General features: G+C 42.7%; 1 protein-coding gene across 3 annotated transcripts; it reads left to right on the top strand.

Moving 5' to 3' along the window:
* Nucleotides 1–9: 9 nt before the first annotated feature.
* Nucleotides 10–12,089, top strand: timd4 (T cell immunoglobulin and mucin domain containing 4). Of its 3 annotated transcripts, none has more exons than XM_088321299.1 (7): nt 10–86; nt 875–1,213; nt 5,768–5,848; nt 6,852–6,911; nt 7,013–7,124; nt 7,205–7,238; nt 11,766–12,089. In XM_088321299.1, exons 1-5 carry the CDS (start codon nt 29–31, stop codon nt 7,120–7,122), a joined length of 648 nt encoding a protein of 215 aa, XP_088177425.1. In that variant the 5' UTR covers nt 10–28; the 3' UTR covers nt 7,123–7,124; nt 7,205–7,238; nt 11,766–12,089. The 3 variants fall into 3 exon arrangements, with proteins under 3 accessions (XP_088177425.1, XP_088177424.1, XP_088177423.1); XM_088321298.1 differs by having other exon boundaries at nt 6,826–6,911; XM_088321297.1 differs by having other exon boundaries at nt 6,826–6,911; nt 7,010–7,124.
* Nucleotides 12,090–13,720: the final 1,631 nt, after the last annotated feature.

Raw genomic sequence — 13,720 nt, 5'->3', positions numbered from 1 at the left:
CAACCTAACTAATGTCGCTAACGCTGCCATGGCCTCTGGAGCTCCCCGCTGCCGCTTCACAATATGGATTTTGCTGCTTCTTTCAGGTGAGACATCACAATTTAGGTTGTTTTTGTCCTTCTGTGGTTACTGTGTGTCAGTTTCGTGGATTTAAAGGTATTGCTAGATTCTTAAACTTGTAAAATATGAGGAAATAGTACATGTTTGTATAGGTTTTCTGCTTGTCCACCCAAGAAAAGTAGGATAGAGTTTAGATACAACTGGCAGTAAGGTAGATTAGCCCAGATGTGAAAAATGCCCAAAAAGCTGACTCAGCACTTTAGATTTTGTTGTCTCAGGAATTTTTCCCAGAAAGATATTCTATTCTTCCAGGCCAGAACAATATTAAATATCAACACAATTGTTAACAGGCAATCTGGAAGGTTACCCCAGATATGAAAAATTCCCCCCCCAAAAAAGTTGTCTCTGATTTTTTGGGCTTGCTGACTCGGCAGCTTTCAGAGAAAAACATTCTATTCTCTCAAGTCTGAACCAATTTGGCCAGGATCACAATCTTTTATAATCAATCAGGTAGGTCACTCTTGAGGTGAAAATGCCAAAGACCCTACCAAAAAGGGAAATGTTACCCAAAAATGTTTATGCGTTTCAATGTGATGCTCTAATTGCGCACAGCCATTTTAGTTTATTGCATTAACTCTAAAATTATTATGTGAGAGTGACAGTAAAACTTATGTGAACTCTAATTTTTTCACCAACACTGAAAGTTGTTTTGCTCCCTTTTACTCCGTCCATTTTTGGAAGAGCTCCAAAACTGTTCAAAAACTCAAACAATGCATACTAAATACTGATAAATGTACTGTGTTTCTGACTATAGGTGGCACCGTCCCCGCGTCCTGTTTCAAAGTGAGGGAAGGCGAAGTGGCTTCACTGTCCTGCCAATACTCAGTGGAGCGTTTGGGCCTAAGTCGGGTCTGCTGGGGCCGAGGCTGCGGGGCCCTTTGGTGCAGTGACATCTTGATCCAAACCGACCGCAACGGCGTGGTCACGCCGGCTGACGACCGCTTTCGTCTGAGTGGGGACGTCCTAGACGGACAGATGGACCTGGACATCCTGGACGTGAGACGGAGCGATAGCGGAACGTATTGCTGCCGAGTGGATGTGGATGGACTCTTCAATGACAAGAAGGTCGTCATGAACCTGAGGGTGCTCAAAGGTAAAAACATCTTCGTTAAGGTGAAAAACAAACTGTCTAACACTGAAAAGCAGTAATCACCGGATTTTAGAGACTGTAACGCACACCTAAAAACTCAAAATTGGCAAGAAATTTGAAAGTGCACCTTATATACTGCAGAATACGGTGAATGAAATTGGAAATGCATACAGTACTTATACAGTGAAGTAAATAAGTATTGAACATCGGCTATTTTGCTATTTCTCCCACTTAGAAAGCAGGGAGGGTTCTGAAATTTTCATTGTAGGTGCATGTCCAATGTGAGAGAGATAAACTAAAAAGAAAAATCCAGAAATCACAATGCATGACTTTTTTAACAATTTAATTGTGTGATACAGCTACAAATAAGTTATTGAACACCTGTGTATTATCTAGAATTCTGACCCGGTAAGATCTGTAAGTCCGCCCACTATTATTCCAAATGCACTCCATGTATCATTCCATGTGCACCCCATACAACCAGTAAGACTTTAACTTGTAACATGGCGAAGACCAAAGAGCTGTCCAAAGACACCAGAAAGAAAATTGTACACCTCCACAAGGCTGGAAAGGGCTATGGAGCAATTGCCAAGCAGCTTGGTGAAAAAAGGTCCACTGTTGGAGCAATCATTAGAAAATGGAAAAAGCTAAACATGACAGTCAATTTTAATCGGAGTGGAGCCCAATGCAATATATCACCTTGTGGGGTCTTAATGATTCTAAGAAAGGTGAGGTATCAGCCCGGAACTGCACGACAGGAGTTGGTCAATGACATGAAAAGAGCTGGGACCACCGTTTCCAAGGTTACTGTAGGAAATACACTAAGACGTCATGATATGATATGATATATTTTAAGGCCCGTCTTAAGTTTGCATATGACCATTTGGATGATGCAGAGAAGTCATGGGAGAATGTTTTGTGGTCGAATGAGACCAAAATAGAACTTTTTGGTCCTAATTCCACTAAGCGTGTTTACGAAGGGTACAATCCGAAGAACACCATCCCTACTGTGAAGAATGGGGGTGGTAGCATCATGCTTTGGGGAGTTTGTGCTGCAAATAGGACAGGACGAGTGCACTGCATTAAAGAGGGGATGACTGTGACCGTGTATTGTGATACTTTGGGGAACAACCTCCTTCCCTCAGTCAGAGCGTTCAAGATGGGTTGTGGCTGGGTCTTCCATCGCAACAACGACCCGAAGCACAGTGCCAGGAAAAACAAGGAGCTCCGTAAGAAGCATATCAAGGTTCTATTTTCTCGCATGGCCCAGACAGTTTCCAGACCTGAACCCAATCGAAAATCTTTGGAGGGAGCTCAAACTTCGTGTTTTTCAGCGACAGCCCAGAAACCTGACTGATCTAGATAAGATCTGTGTGGAGGAGTGGACCAAGATCCCTCCTGCAGTGTCTGCAAACCTGGTGAAAGACTACAGGAAACATTTGAGCTCTGTAACAACAAACAAAGACAACTGTACCTTATATTAACATTCATTTTCTCAGGTGTTTAAATACTTATTTGCAGCTATATCACACAAATCAATTGTTAAAAGATCATGCATTGTGATTTTAAGATATTCCTTTTTAGTTTATCTCTCTCATTGTGGACATGCACCTACGATGAGAATTTCAGACCCCTTCATGATTTCTAAATGAGAGAAATAGCAAAATAGCAGGGTGTTCAAACACTTATTTTCCTCACTGTAAGTGTGTGATACTACACGGGGTGTTACAACATTCAACCGTGTTCGAGCAATGATAGATCAAATCATAATCATCGTTGACCCAATTCGCCCAAAATTTTATGCAACAGGAATTGAACTCGAGCAGTGGTGGTGAGAGCACCACTAGACCACTGGTACAAATGACATATGAAAAGGCATTACAGCTTATGTCATTAACACGCTATATTTACTCACTGTGCCAGAAACCCTGACTTGCATAGTGCATTCTAACAAGTTAAACAGCCTCTCCATTTCTTCACCTGATCGTCAAATCTAGGTATAAAATATATACTTACACACAGTGTATTAATATCTGTACGTAAAATTTCTCAAGTAAACGCTTGTTTGTCATAGGTTTTACACATTAGATTTTCGTGAGAGAGTGAAGAGAAGATAATGTGAAAAGAATAACTGGAAAGTACTGTTAATATTGTGATCCAATACGGTGGTCAATTTTTTAATGGATTAACAAATGATTGTTATAATGATGTAAGACATGATAATTTGCTTATATGATTGATTGAATAGGGTCCAAAGTTATTTGGGGGGACGGTTTTCTTGTAAGCCTCAAACTGTCATCCATTTTTTTCTTTTCAGGTTATTTGTTCATTCCGTTTTGTGATGTTTGTTGCAACGTGATTGAAAAGGGAAAAATAAATGAGAAAAATACACAAAATATACAAGAGCTTTTATAGTATTTGGTTGAAAGATTTCCTGTTTACTGTTTCTTTCTTTTGGAAGGTTTTTGACACACAGGTGAAGAAGTGTAGAACTGTTTAACCTATTTGAATGCAAAACAAAATAAACTATGCAAATCAGTGTTTGAAGCACTGTAAAATAGACATAATGAGTGAGCTTGAACTCAATTTCTTATGAAATCTGTACCACTGGTGGTCAAAAGGTAAAGTGGCACCCGGGCTTCTCTCTTTTTTCTCTCTCTCTAAACGACTAGTCCGGCCCCCAAGAGAATATTTGTTCTAGTTAAAATGAGTAAAACCTTCTGTAATAACAATAAATACGGTATGCATTTCCAATGTTATACACAACACTGCGATAAATGAGCCGCACTTTTACATTTTTGTCCAATTTGGGTTATTCCGGTACGCCTTTGAGTCCAGAAAATACATTACTTAATATTAAAGGTAATTCCGTTACCCCTCAGATTCACAGTACACAGATCCCATAATGACCTGGGTCATTGTGGTGTGTCTTGGCTCAGTCCAGCCTGTCGGTGCCCATTCCTCTCCAGGCCGCTTCTTCGGGTAGGCGTTTTGCCCCCCCACATGAAAAAGATAGCCCTGGTTCCTATGGTTACCAGTAGCAGGAAAAACATCGTGGTACTTAGATAGAGCACCTATATCATCTTGTCACCGTTGTTGTCGATGTTAAGCGTCCTCCTGCTCTTCAGAGCCAGAAGTTACTGACACCCAAAAGTAGTGTTTTATTCTGAAAGTAACTTGTTACAAATTCCCTTATAGATTTTTATTGAAGTCTACCCTCCTGAATAGATTTAAAATAGCCATATAAAAAAAAAGGGATAGAAGAAAACATGTACACACACCTTTGGAAGCGGTGAACTTTTTATTTTTCTTGGCTTGTGCGATCACTAGAGCTTTCAAATGAGACACTCTATGTCCATTTTGTCTTTTGTTTTCAGACCAGGCGACCATTTCCTTCTCCATTTCTGAGTACTCTCTCAGACATTTTCCTTTTTTCTTCAGGCATGATGTATTGCAAAAATAATATTATAGATAACAAGACTAAAATTCAGCATACATTTATTCTGTGTTCATGTCATGATTACTGATTCGGGGCACCCGCGGCTGCCCCGTTGGCGCCAACAGCCCTGATCGCTAAATTGGTTCACTGACTCTTTTTAAACCCCCGTCTTCCAAGAGGAAGCTTTCAGACCGTCTGCGAACCTATGATTTCAGCTAGGCAAGCTCTGCACTATCCGACATTCTCCTGCCCTGTTTTCTCCTGCCTGATACCTATTGCCGACCTGTTTCTGGACCCGTTTCTGCCTTGCTCCTCCGTCCCGGCCATCGACCTGTTTTGCCCTGTTTCCTGCTTGATACCTGTTGCCGACCTCTTTTCTGGACTCGTTACTGCCCTTGCTCCTCCGTCCCGGCTATCAACCAGTTTTCCCGCTCCCTACGACTATCCTCGCTCGACACGGAAGTGCCACTCCCGCAATCCTACCATCAGCTACCCGTATCCGTCGATCATTGGATCGTGGAAGCAAGCACTGCTCTCTTTCTCAATAAAACTGAGTAAAAACGAACGGTATTGGGTCTTCTCTCCGTTTCTGGCTTGTGACAGTTCATCTTTTCCCCATTGACCTTGTTGTTCCTGTATAAGACCCACTTCCTATGTTGCCTACCATTTGCTACTGGTGACAAACAAACAAATATGCACACGTAAACTTAGCCATTGATTTCAGTATTTTATTTTATGGTTGGAAATATGGCTTGGATGTAGGTATATACAGGAGTGGGAATATTAACATACAGTACGGAGGAATTCAGAGTCCATGTACTCTGTGCTTGACTCGGCTAACGTCACTGCATTATTTCCTTTCATTGCTGGCGGAATAAGGGTTGGATGTTACATGGATTTTCAAAGGAGGAACCGTAAGCAACAGAGGATGTTGAAATTCATGATCTACTTTTAACAAGTAGCGGAGTACCGCACCAAGAAGTAACGACAGTTGAGTTCCAAAGTTTGATAAATAAATAACTCGTTCCAGTACTCATTCCAGGAACGTGTTGCTTTTTAACATGTTAGTCCTGACACTGCTCATGCGTTGCTTTACTTTTTTTTTGTACCCTATCCAGCAGCTTCAATCAACATTCCTGTAACGACACCATCAACCACGATCAGGACGACTCAAGTCATAGAGGCAACCACTTCACAAGGTCATTCATTTTCCCACGCTGTCCTATAAAAGTAAAAAATTCTGCCTGTTATTCCTTAACTGGTTTAAAATTTTTTAAAAATGAATTTGGGGGCATCTTAGTTGCTGACAGATGTAACCCAATTTTTGAAGTAATTAGTAATTGAGTAGCATGCCAACTAGTATGCAGCGGGACACACAAGCTAGCAAGCTGAATACACTCGGAGCGTCTGAAAAGAGTCCATAGCTTGAGTTGGTCAGAGCTGGTGTAAGGCCGCTTACTCAAGCGGCTAGCGGAAGAAGCTACAAAAAAGAACAAGCTTCATTGACACGGAGCAGCTAACAACAAGAATATGGGCTAGCAGCAAGCCATAGCCTGCAGCCATCTGGCTAACAAGAAAGAGTAGGGAAGAAAACAGTGACCAAAAAAAATAAAAATGCCTGAATTTCTGGATGACCAGCTGTGGAAGGGGAGTGAATCATCATCAACTAAGAAATACAATAGTGGCTAGTGGCGACCCACAGCCTGCAACCACATGGCTGACATACGTGACTGGAGAAGGAAACATTGAAAAAAAGTGGGAGATGGCCGAATGACAAGACTCAGGCTCAACTTTATGAGGTCAGTGGCCGTTAAATGCTAAAAGCAGCACTGGGACAAGCTAGCTTCTGGAGTATAAAGATAGTGGCCAAACGCAAATTACGGAACCTACCAGTCTACTTTAGTAACAGGGAGCAGCTAACAATAAACACAGCAGCAAGCCAAAGCCTGCAGCCAAGTGGTTAACATTAGTGGCTAGAGAAGAAAACAACAGGTGAAAAACTATTCTTAAAAATGTTTATGAGACAGTCCATGTGTTTTTGCTTATAATATGAATCAATAGTGTTTGATTTTAATCGATTGTTTTTACAAAACTAAGGGTCGATATATAAATACACACCAGGGTTTTAAAAGAAGTTTTTCGCCATCTTTAAACACAATTAATGCTGTTTTGTCAGTAAACAGAAAATTTCTGCTGCCGCAGTCACCTCAGATGGACCTCGTCAAAAGGAACTCGACGTTGCTGCATTCCACCTCTGGCACTGTGAGTAACCCTATAAAGAGAATAACAGATAGCAAAGTGGCAACATTGAAGTGTGATGAAGCTAATTTTGACTCATTATTGTATTTGAAATGGCGGAGGAGGTGAACCCTCCGACAGCGTCGCTCTCTCTTCAGATCAACATTCCTGTGCTTTCACTATCTCTCACGGCGTTGATAACAATGGCCGCCGTTTGTCTCTCCATGGCCTTTAAGCGTGAGTTTACAACCAGACGATCATGGCAAGTCGATGAAGAATATCAGTTGGAATTTCAGTCATTTTCTTTCCTTGGACAGGTGGTTTGTACGGACCGGCTTTAAGGAGTGGCTGGTGAGCAACTCCTTCTTTAAACAAAAAAAAAAGGATCCCTCCAGCCCTCGCACATATTAAGAAGAGGTGCTGAGGAGAAATAACCAAATTGTCCAACCATTTCTACAAACAAAAACAAAAAAACTAATACAGTAATACATTGGTAGTCAAACAAGTATACTCGAACCAATTAAAAAGAAAAGAAAAACAATTCCCTCCAGTGCCCAGAACACATTGAGAAGAGGTAGAGAGGAGACACAATAAAATTGTCCAACAACTTTAATTGAAAATCAAAATAACCCAATACATCGGTATTCGAACAGTTTTACTCAAACAAATAGATATTCGACCGAAATTTTTTTGTAATTTTTGCTGCAATTTTCAAATGAAAAACAGAAGAAGAAAAAAATAAAAACAAATATATCTCCAGTGCCTCACACACACTATGAATAGGTGAAGAAAAGACATGGCCAAATTATCTGACCACTTCTACAGCAAACCAAAATACAGTGATACCTCACTACTTGAACGATTATATTCAAGCCCATTCTAATAGCTAAAAAGAAAATGGATCACACCAGTGCCTCAGGCACATTATGAATATGTAGAGAGAAGACACGACCATGAAAAAAAATACTCTAAAAACAAAAACAAAAACATCTCCACAGTGCCTCACACACATTATGAAGAAGTAGAGATAAGACACGATCAAATTGTCCTACCATTTCTATAGAAAACCAAAATATAGCAATACCTCAGTACTCGATCGACAGCATTTGACCGCATTCTAAAGACTAAAAAAAAACTGATCTCTCCAGTGCCTCGTACACATTACTGGAAGGTAGAAAGGAGACACTATTAATTACTGCAGTCTGACTTCTTTTAGAGAAAACTAAAATACAGCAATACGACTCTGTATATGAACGAATCGGTATTCAACCCAAAAATTCAAATCCATTTTTCACGGTGTTTGAATGAAAAATTGGCACTCGAACATAGTGAAATGAATGCATGGCTTAGTAAGAAGAACGGCCATCTTGCCTACTCTTGCCCGGCCGGCTATCATCTTTTCAGGCGAAATGCCCCACAGCACAAATTTATTGTGATTTAGTTTGTTTTATTGCCTTTTTTGCTGAGCATAATCCGTCCCTACCAAGAATGTTAGTGATAAAGGGAAGGAAAAGACAAAAAGAGTTAGAACGACCATAAAAAAACATTCTGGCATCAAACTCCAGCTGAAAGGTATAGTAAATACTTTCAAAAAAAATTATATTTTCATGTTTACTACGTTTCACCTTGGTTATCCACAAATGTATTTTGTTTTCCGGACGATAAGGTGCACCTAATAACCACAAAATTGGCCAGATATTTGAGAGTAAGACTTATAATCCCGTGTGCCTTATCTACTAGAACATACGGCAGATAGAATGTGAAATGCATAGTTACATTTAAATGGTACTGCATACCGTAACTGCTCTGCTTTTGAGAAACTTATAGAGTGGTCTGTGAGTGCTGTCTTGTGGTTAACATTTTATTTGTACAATCATGCTTGTTACGTTTCAAACAATGATGAGATGGGTTCTTATAATAAATAATGCTTCAATTGTCAGAGACCAGAAACGGAGATAGGACCCACTTGCGTCCGTTTTTACTCAGCTTTATTTAGAAGGAAGAGAGGGCTTGCACCCACGATCCGGTGATCGTCGGTCACGGGTAGCAGATCGCTTGGAACGCGTGAGTGGCACTTCCGTGGCGAGCGAAAGCAGAGTCGAGAGCGGGGGGAAGAACAGGTAGATGGCCGGGACGGTGGAGCAGAAACGTAATCGAGTTCAGAAAAGGGGTCGGCGCCGGGAATCAAACGGGAATAAGGACAGGATTGTGTCAGGGTCGAAAAGTGCTTGACTAGTGTGGGGCTGAGGTTCGCAGACGGACTGACAATGGGTGACAGGAAGACTGGTGTTTGAAAAGAAATGAGCAGCCAATCAGCGTCCAAGCCAGTTGGCCCCAAAGGAGCAGATTCAGGTGCCTCGCATTAATAATCAAGACATCAATAATATTTGATTTGTGCCTCAATCAAACTTTCACGGATCTGTCAATTATTTGAGAGCTTTTCATCCAACAGTTTGTATTTTTTTAATTATGTATGTCTGAACTAATAGATATAAATAATATTTGGTTCACAATCTTTTGTGCCAGTGTGAGGGCACTGTTCTGCCTTTGAGAAACATATAGAGTGGTCTTAAAACGATGGCAGCACAGATGCCAACTTTCGAAAGCTCGTTGCTAATCCTTTTTTGTCGTTACACAATGTTCACGAGCAACTCTAGCTCTTACTGTAGTTTTTATTTAACTTGCCTTTCAGTCCAGTTTTCCTTATATAGGATGAATATATTAGACTTTTTTGTGGATGTGGGTTATAATCCAGTGCACCTTATAGTGCAGAGAATATGGAAAATAACTACACATTTTATCCACATTTTGAGTATTTGTAATTGTTTAGGTACACGTTTTATTCATATTTTGCGGATTTTTGAAAGTGTTAAAACTTATTAAAAATACATACCATTGTCATGGTCGCCTTGGCGACCGGTCTGCCCCGCCCCCTGGGCCCAGCTGAAGCAGTTCAACTAATCGAGTGTCTGCTATTTAAGGCTGAATTGTGGGCTTTGCGAGTGCGGGCTCATTACATATACACAATCCCAGGTCTGTTATGCCTTGTCCTGTTTTAGGTTTAAACATTTTCCGTCTGTTATGCCTTGTCCTGTTGAGTTCGTGCTGGAGGAACTCTGTATTGTTACTACTTGAGTTCTCCCTTCCTGCCTCCTGCCTCCGTTCTGGTCCGATCACCCCTTCGACCCCACCGCGCCTCGTGACAGAATGAGCCCGCCACGACAAGAACTCAGCGAACGATCCCAGCGCGATTTGGGGAGACCTGGAGAACGCAGCTTTGCAAGCGCCCACTGAGTCCGACTTCGACTCCCTGCCCGTTCGAACCACGGCCCCGCCCGTCGTGGCCATTGCTGTGCCTCGAATGGGGTCCCGGGAGGAATTGACGCCTGCCTGTTCGACTCTCATGCCTGCCTGCCCGACTCCCGTGCCGATTGCCTGCTATTCCGTCTCCCCTGCGTGCCAGTCCGACTCCGACTCGCGGCCTGCCAGTCCGACTCCGACTCTGCGGCCTGCCAGTCCGACTCCGCGGCCTGCCAGTCCGACTCCGACTCCGCGGCCTGCCAGTCCGACTCCGACTCCGCCGCCTGCCAGTCCGACTCCGACTCCGCCGCCTGCCAGTCCGACTCCGACTCTGCCGCCTGCCAGTCCGACTCCGACTCTGCCGCCTGCCAGTCCGACTCCGACTCTGCCGCCTGCCAGTCCGACTCCGACTCTGCTGCCTGCCAGTCCGACTCCGACTCTGCTGCCTGCCAGTCCGACTCCGACTCTGCTGCCTGCCAGTCCGACTCCGACTCTGCTGCCTGCCTGTTCGACTCTCCGGTCTGCCTGCCTGTTCGACTCTCCGGCCTGCCCGCCTGCTCGACTCTCCGGCCTGCCTGCCTGCTCGACTCTCCGGCCTGCCCGCCTGATCGACTCTCCGGCCTGCCTGCCTGCTCGACTCTCCGGCCTGCCTGCCTGTTCGACTCTCCGGCCTGCCTGCCTGTTCGACTCTCCGGCCTGCCTGCCTGTTCGACTCTCCGGCCTGCCTGCCTGTTCGACTCTCCGGCCTGCCTGCCTGTTCGACTCTCCGGCCTGCCTGCCTGTTCGACTCTCCGGCCTGCCTGCCTGTTCGACTCCCTTGTTTGTCTGTCTGTTTTCGCCTGTCCAGTTTGCCCGCCGGACCCCCCCTGCCGAGCGCCGATTCCGATCCGCCCGACGCAGATGGCGCCTGCCTCTCCCCGTTCCTGCGTGTTCGGAGGAGGGAGCGGGGTTGCCCCAATCGTGAGCGTCGAACCATTCCGGGGCGCGAGGTAGTAATTTTTTTTTTTTTTCTTCTTTTTGGGACCTCAGGAGCTGTCCCTTAAAGGGGGGGCTCTGTCATGGTCGCCTTGGCGACCGGTCTGCCCCGCCCCCTGGGCCCAGCTGAAGCAGTTCAACTAATCGAGTGTCTGCTATTTAAGGCTGAATTGTGGGCTTTGCGAGTGCGGGCTCATTACATATACACAATCCCAGGTCTGTTATGCCTTGTCCTGTTTTAGGTTTAAACATTTTCCGTCTGTTATGCCTTGTCCTGTTGAGTTTGTGCTGGAGGAACTCTGTATTGTTCTGTTTTGGTCCCGGAGTATTGGGCGACTTTTATTTTGTTGAATAAAAGTTTTTGGATCGTTACGCACTTGAGTTCTCCCTTCCTGCCTCCTGCCTCCGTTCTGGTCCGATCACCCCTTCGACCCCACCGCGCCTCGTGACAACCATGACTTTGTAGGTGGAAACAATCTTTCAGTACGTGAACATTTGGCTAGTCAGACAGCAATCAATGGACTACCAAGTTATGACTGTTATAAACTCAAATTTTGTACAAGATAGATAGCAAGAATCTAACTATCGGCTTCTCTCTTGCAGTTTTTCGAGCGAAGAACCTCCCCACATCATCTACGAGATCAGGATGAGAAGACCGGTTCAGGAAAATATTTACACTCTAGATTAGTCACATCAACTGCACAGTATTTAAATATGGATGATTAACTGATGGATTCTGGTACTTTTTATGATGTCAGCGGTAATGTTTTTTTTTTTATATTTCAACTGTAAATAAAGATACATTTGATCAGATGCTGCCGGCTATCGTTCTCAAGTAGGAAAACGTCATGATCTTTAAAGGTACAGTCTGTATGATTTATCACTTCCTGATAAAAAAAACTTAATTTATTTAAAAAAAAAAACAATATTAATTCAAATATTTCCCTGCGACTGGGTGGTAACCAGTTTAGGGGTGTCCCCTGCCCACTGCCTGAAGATAGCTCCAGCACCCCCTGTGACCCTAGTAAGGATGAGCAGATGGATGGATGATTTAGATAACAAAAAAACATATATGAAACATCATATAAACATGCACTTTTTAAAATACTCGTAGGTGGAGATATCAATAGATATCAAAAGTGAAAAATTATATGTTTTGGCCACATTGAGTGGGCCAGGAGGAAATTTCCTTTTTTATTTGATTATAAATATATTAATTTCTTCAAACTGGTTTGAAAATACTCTGTCATGTCCTGCACGGTTGCCATGGCGCCCAGCTGGCCCCGCCCCTTGACACCGGCTGACCTGCATTTCCTGATTACTCCTATGGGTATTTAAACCTTTTGGAACTGCCCTTTGCCAGATCGTTGTTTACCCTTGTTGAAAACCTGTTCAAGCGTGTTTGATACCTGTTTATTCTTGTTGTGCTTGTTGGACATTGTTGCACTTCGGTGTAACATTCTGAGAAATTCCTGCAAGTTCTGTTTAATCCCGTTAAATGCCTAGTCTGTAGTTTTGCCTGCATTTGAGCCTGCTTTGTTTTGTTTTTGGTCCGTTTGTGTTGGACAACTTTTCTTTCTCAATTAAAGTGACAAATCGTCAACGCAAATGAGTTCCAACTTCCTGCTTCCCGACCCGTTTCGTGACAGGTTTGGACCCAAAAGTGGGTCGCAGCCCCCTTTTTAGTGATAGGCGGGCCTATGCCCAGGCAAAATAATACTAAGGAGAAAAAACGGAGGGTAATTACGCTCCTGAACAGCAGATGGCGATAATGCCCTGCTCGATCTCTTCTTCATTTGCAGTCTATTGGTGCCTTTCCCACAATGTTTGAGAGGAACAACTTCTCATTTTATTGAGATTTTGTATGTTTTATTTCCTTTTTCCTCCCATAAGAACGAGTCCTAAGAAAGTGAGTAAAAAGGGGAAGGCAAAGTGGAAGCAGAGATAAAAACGATCAAAGAAACAATACAAATATGGTGTACGAGTATATGCCATGAAGCGCTACTAGAAGGTAGAATAAAATGGTCTAAAAATGTTATATACTTAGCTTTTTACCTCTATATCAATCTAAAAATCTACATAATTAAATAACTTTTAAGGTTTAGGTTTAGGTCCTGGTACATCTTTTATAAATATTTTGGATACAAAATTATTTTAGTATGTTGCAGTTGTAGGGGGTCACTTATTTGCAATGTAGGCTTATATGTGAGTATATACTGTACTTAAAGTTGTTTTATTTTTGCTGGTCATTTTGTTTTTGGAATCTATTCCACTATTTCTGATTGGTACTGCACAATCCTTCTATTCGCTACATTTAAGAAGTGGATATTTTTTTTACAATGAATTTTTATCGAAAAATGCCCCCAGTCAAGTCATTAGAATCATTACGATTTTGCATGACTTTACCTTCTTTTCCATGTGCACAAAAAAAAGAATAAATGACTCTAATTTTGTATGTTCAAAAACTTCTTAAGTGAGACAACACCCGGCAGCCATTTTTATTCCGAAAAGTCAACATCTGTTCTTTACATTGTCTTTTAGCCTCAGGGGGACAAACA

This window comes from Urocampus carinirostris, chromosome 17 (assembly GCF_059441175.1).
Source record: "Urocampus carinirostris isolate Australia breed hairy pipefish chromosome 17, RoL_Ucar_1.0, whole genome shotgun sequence".
Taxonomy (NCBI): domain Eukaryota; kingdom Metazoa; phylum Chordata; class Actinopteri; order Syngnathiformes; family Syngnathidae; genus Urocampus; species Urocampus carinirostris.
This window is presented reverse-complemented; position numbering and strand designations above follow the sequence as displayed.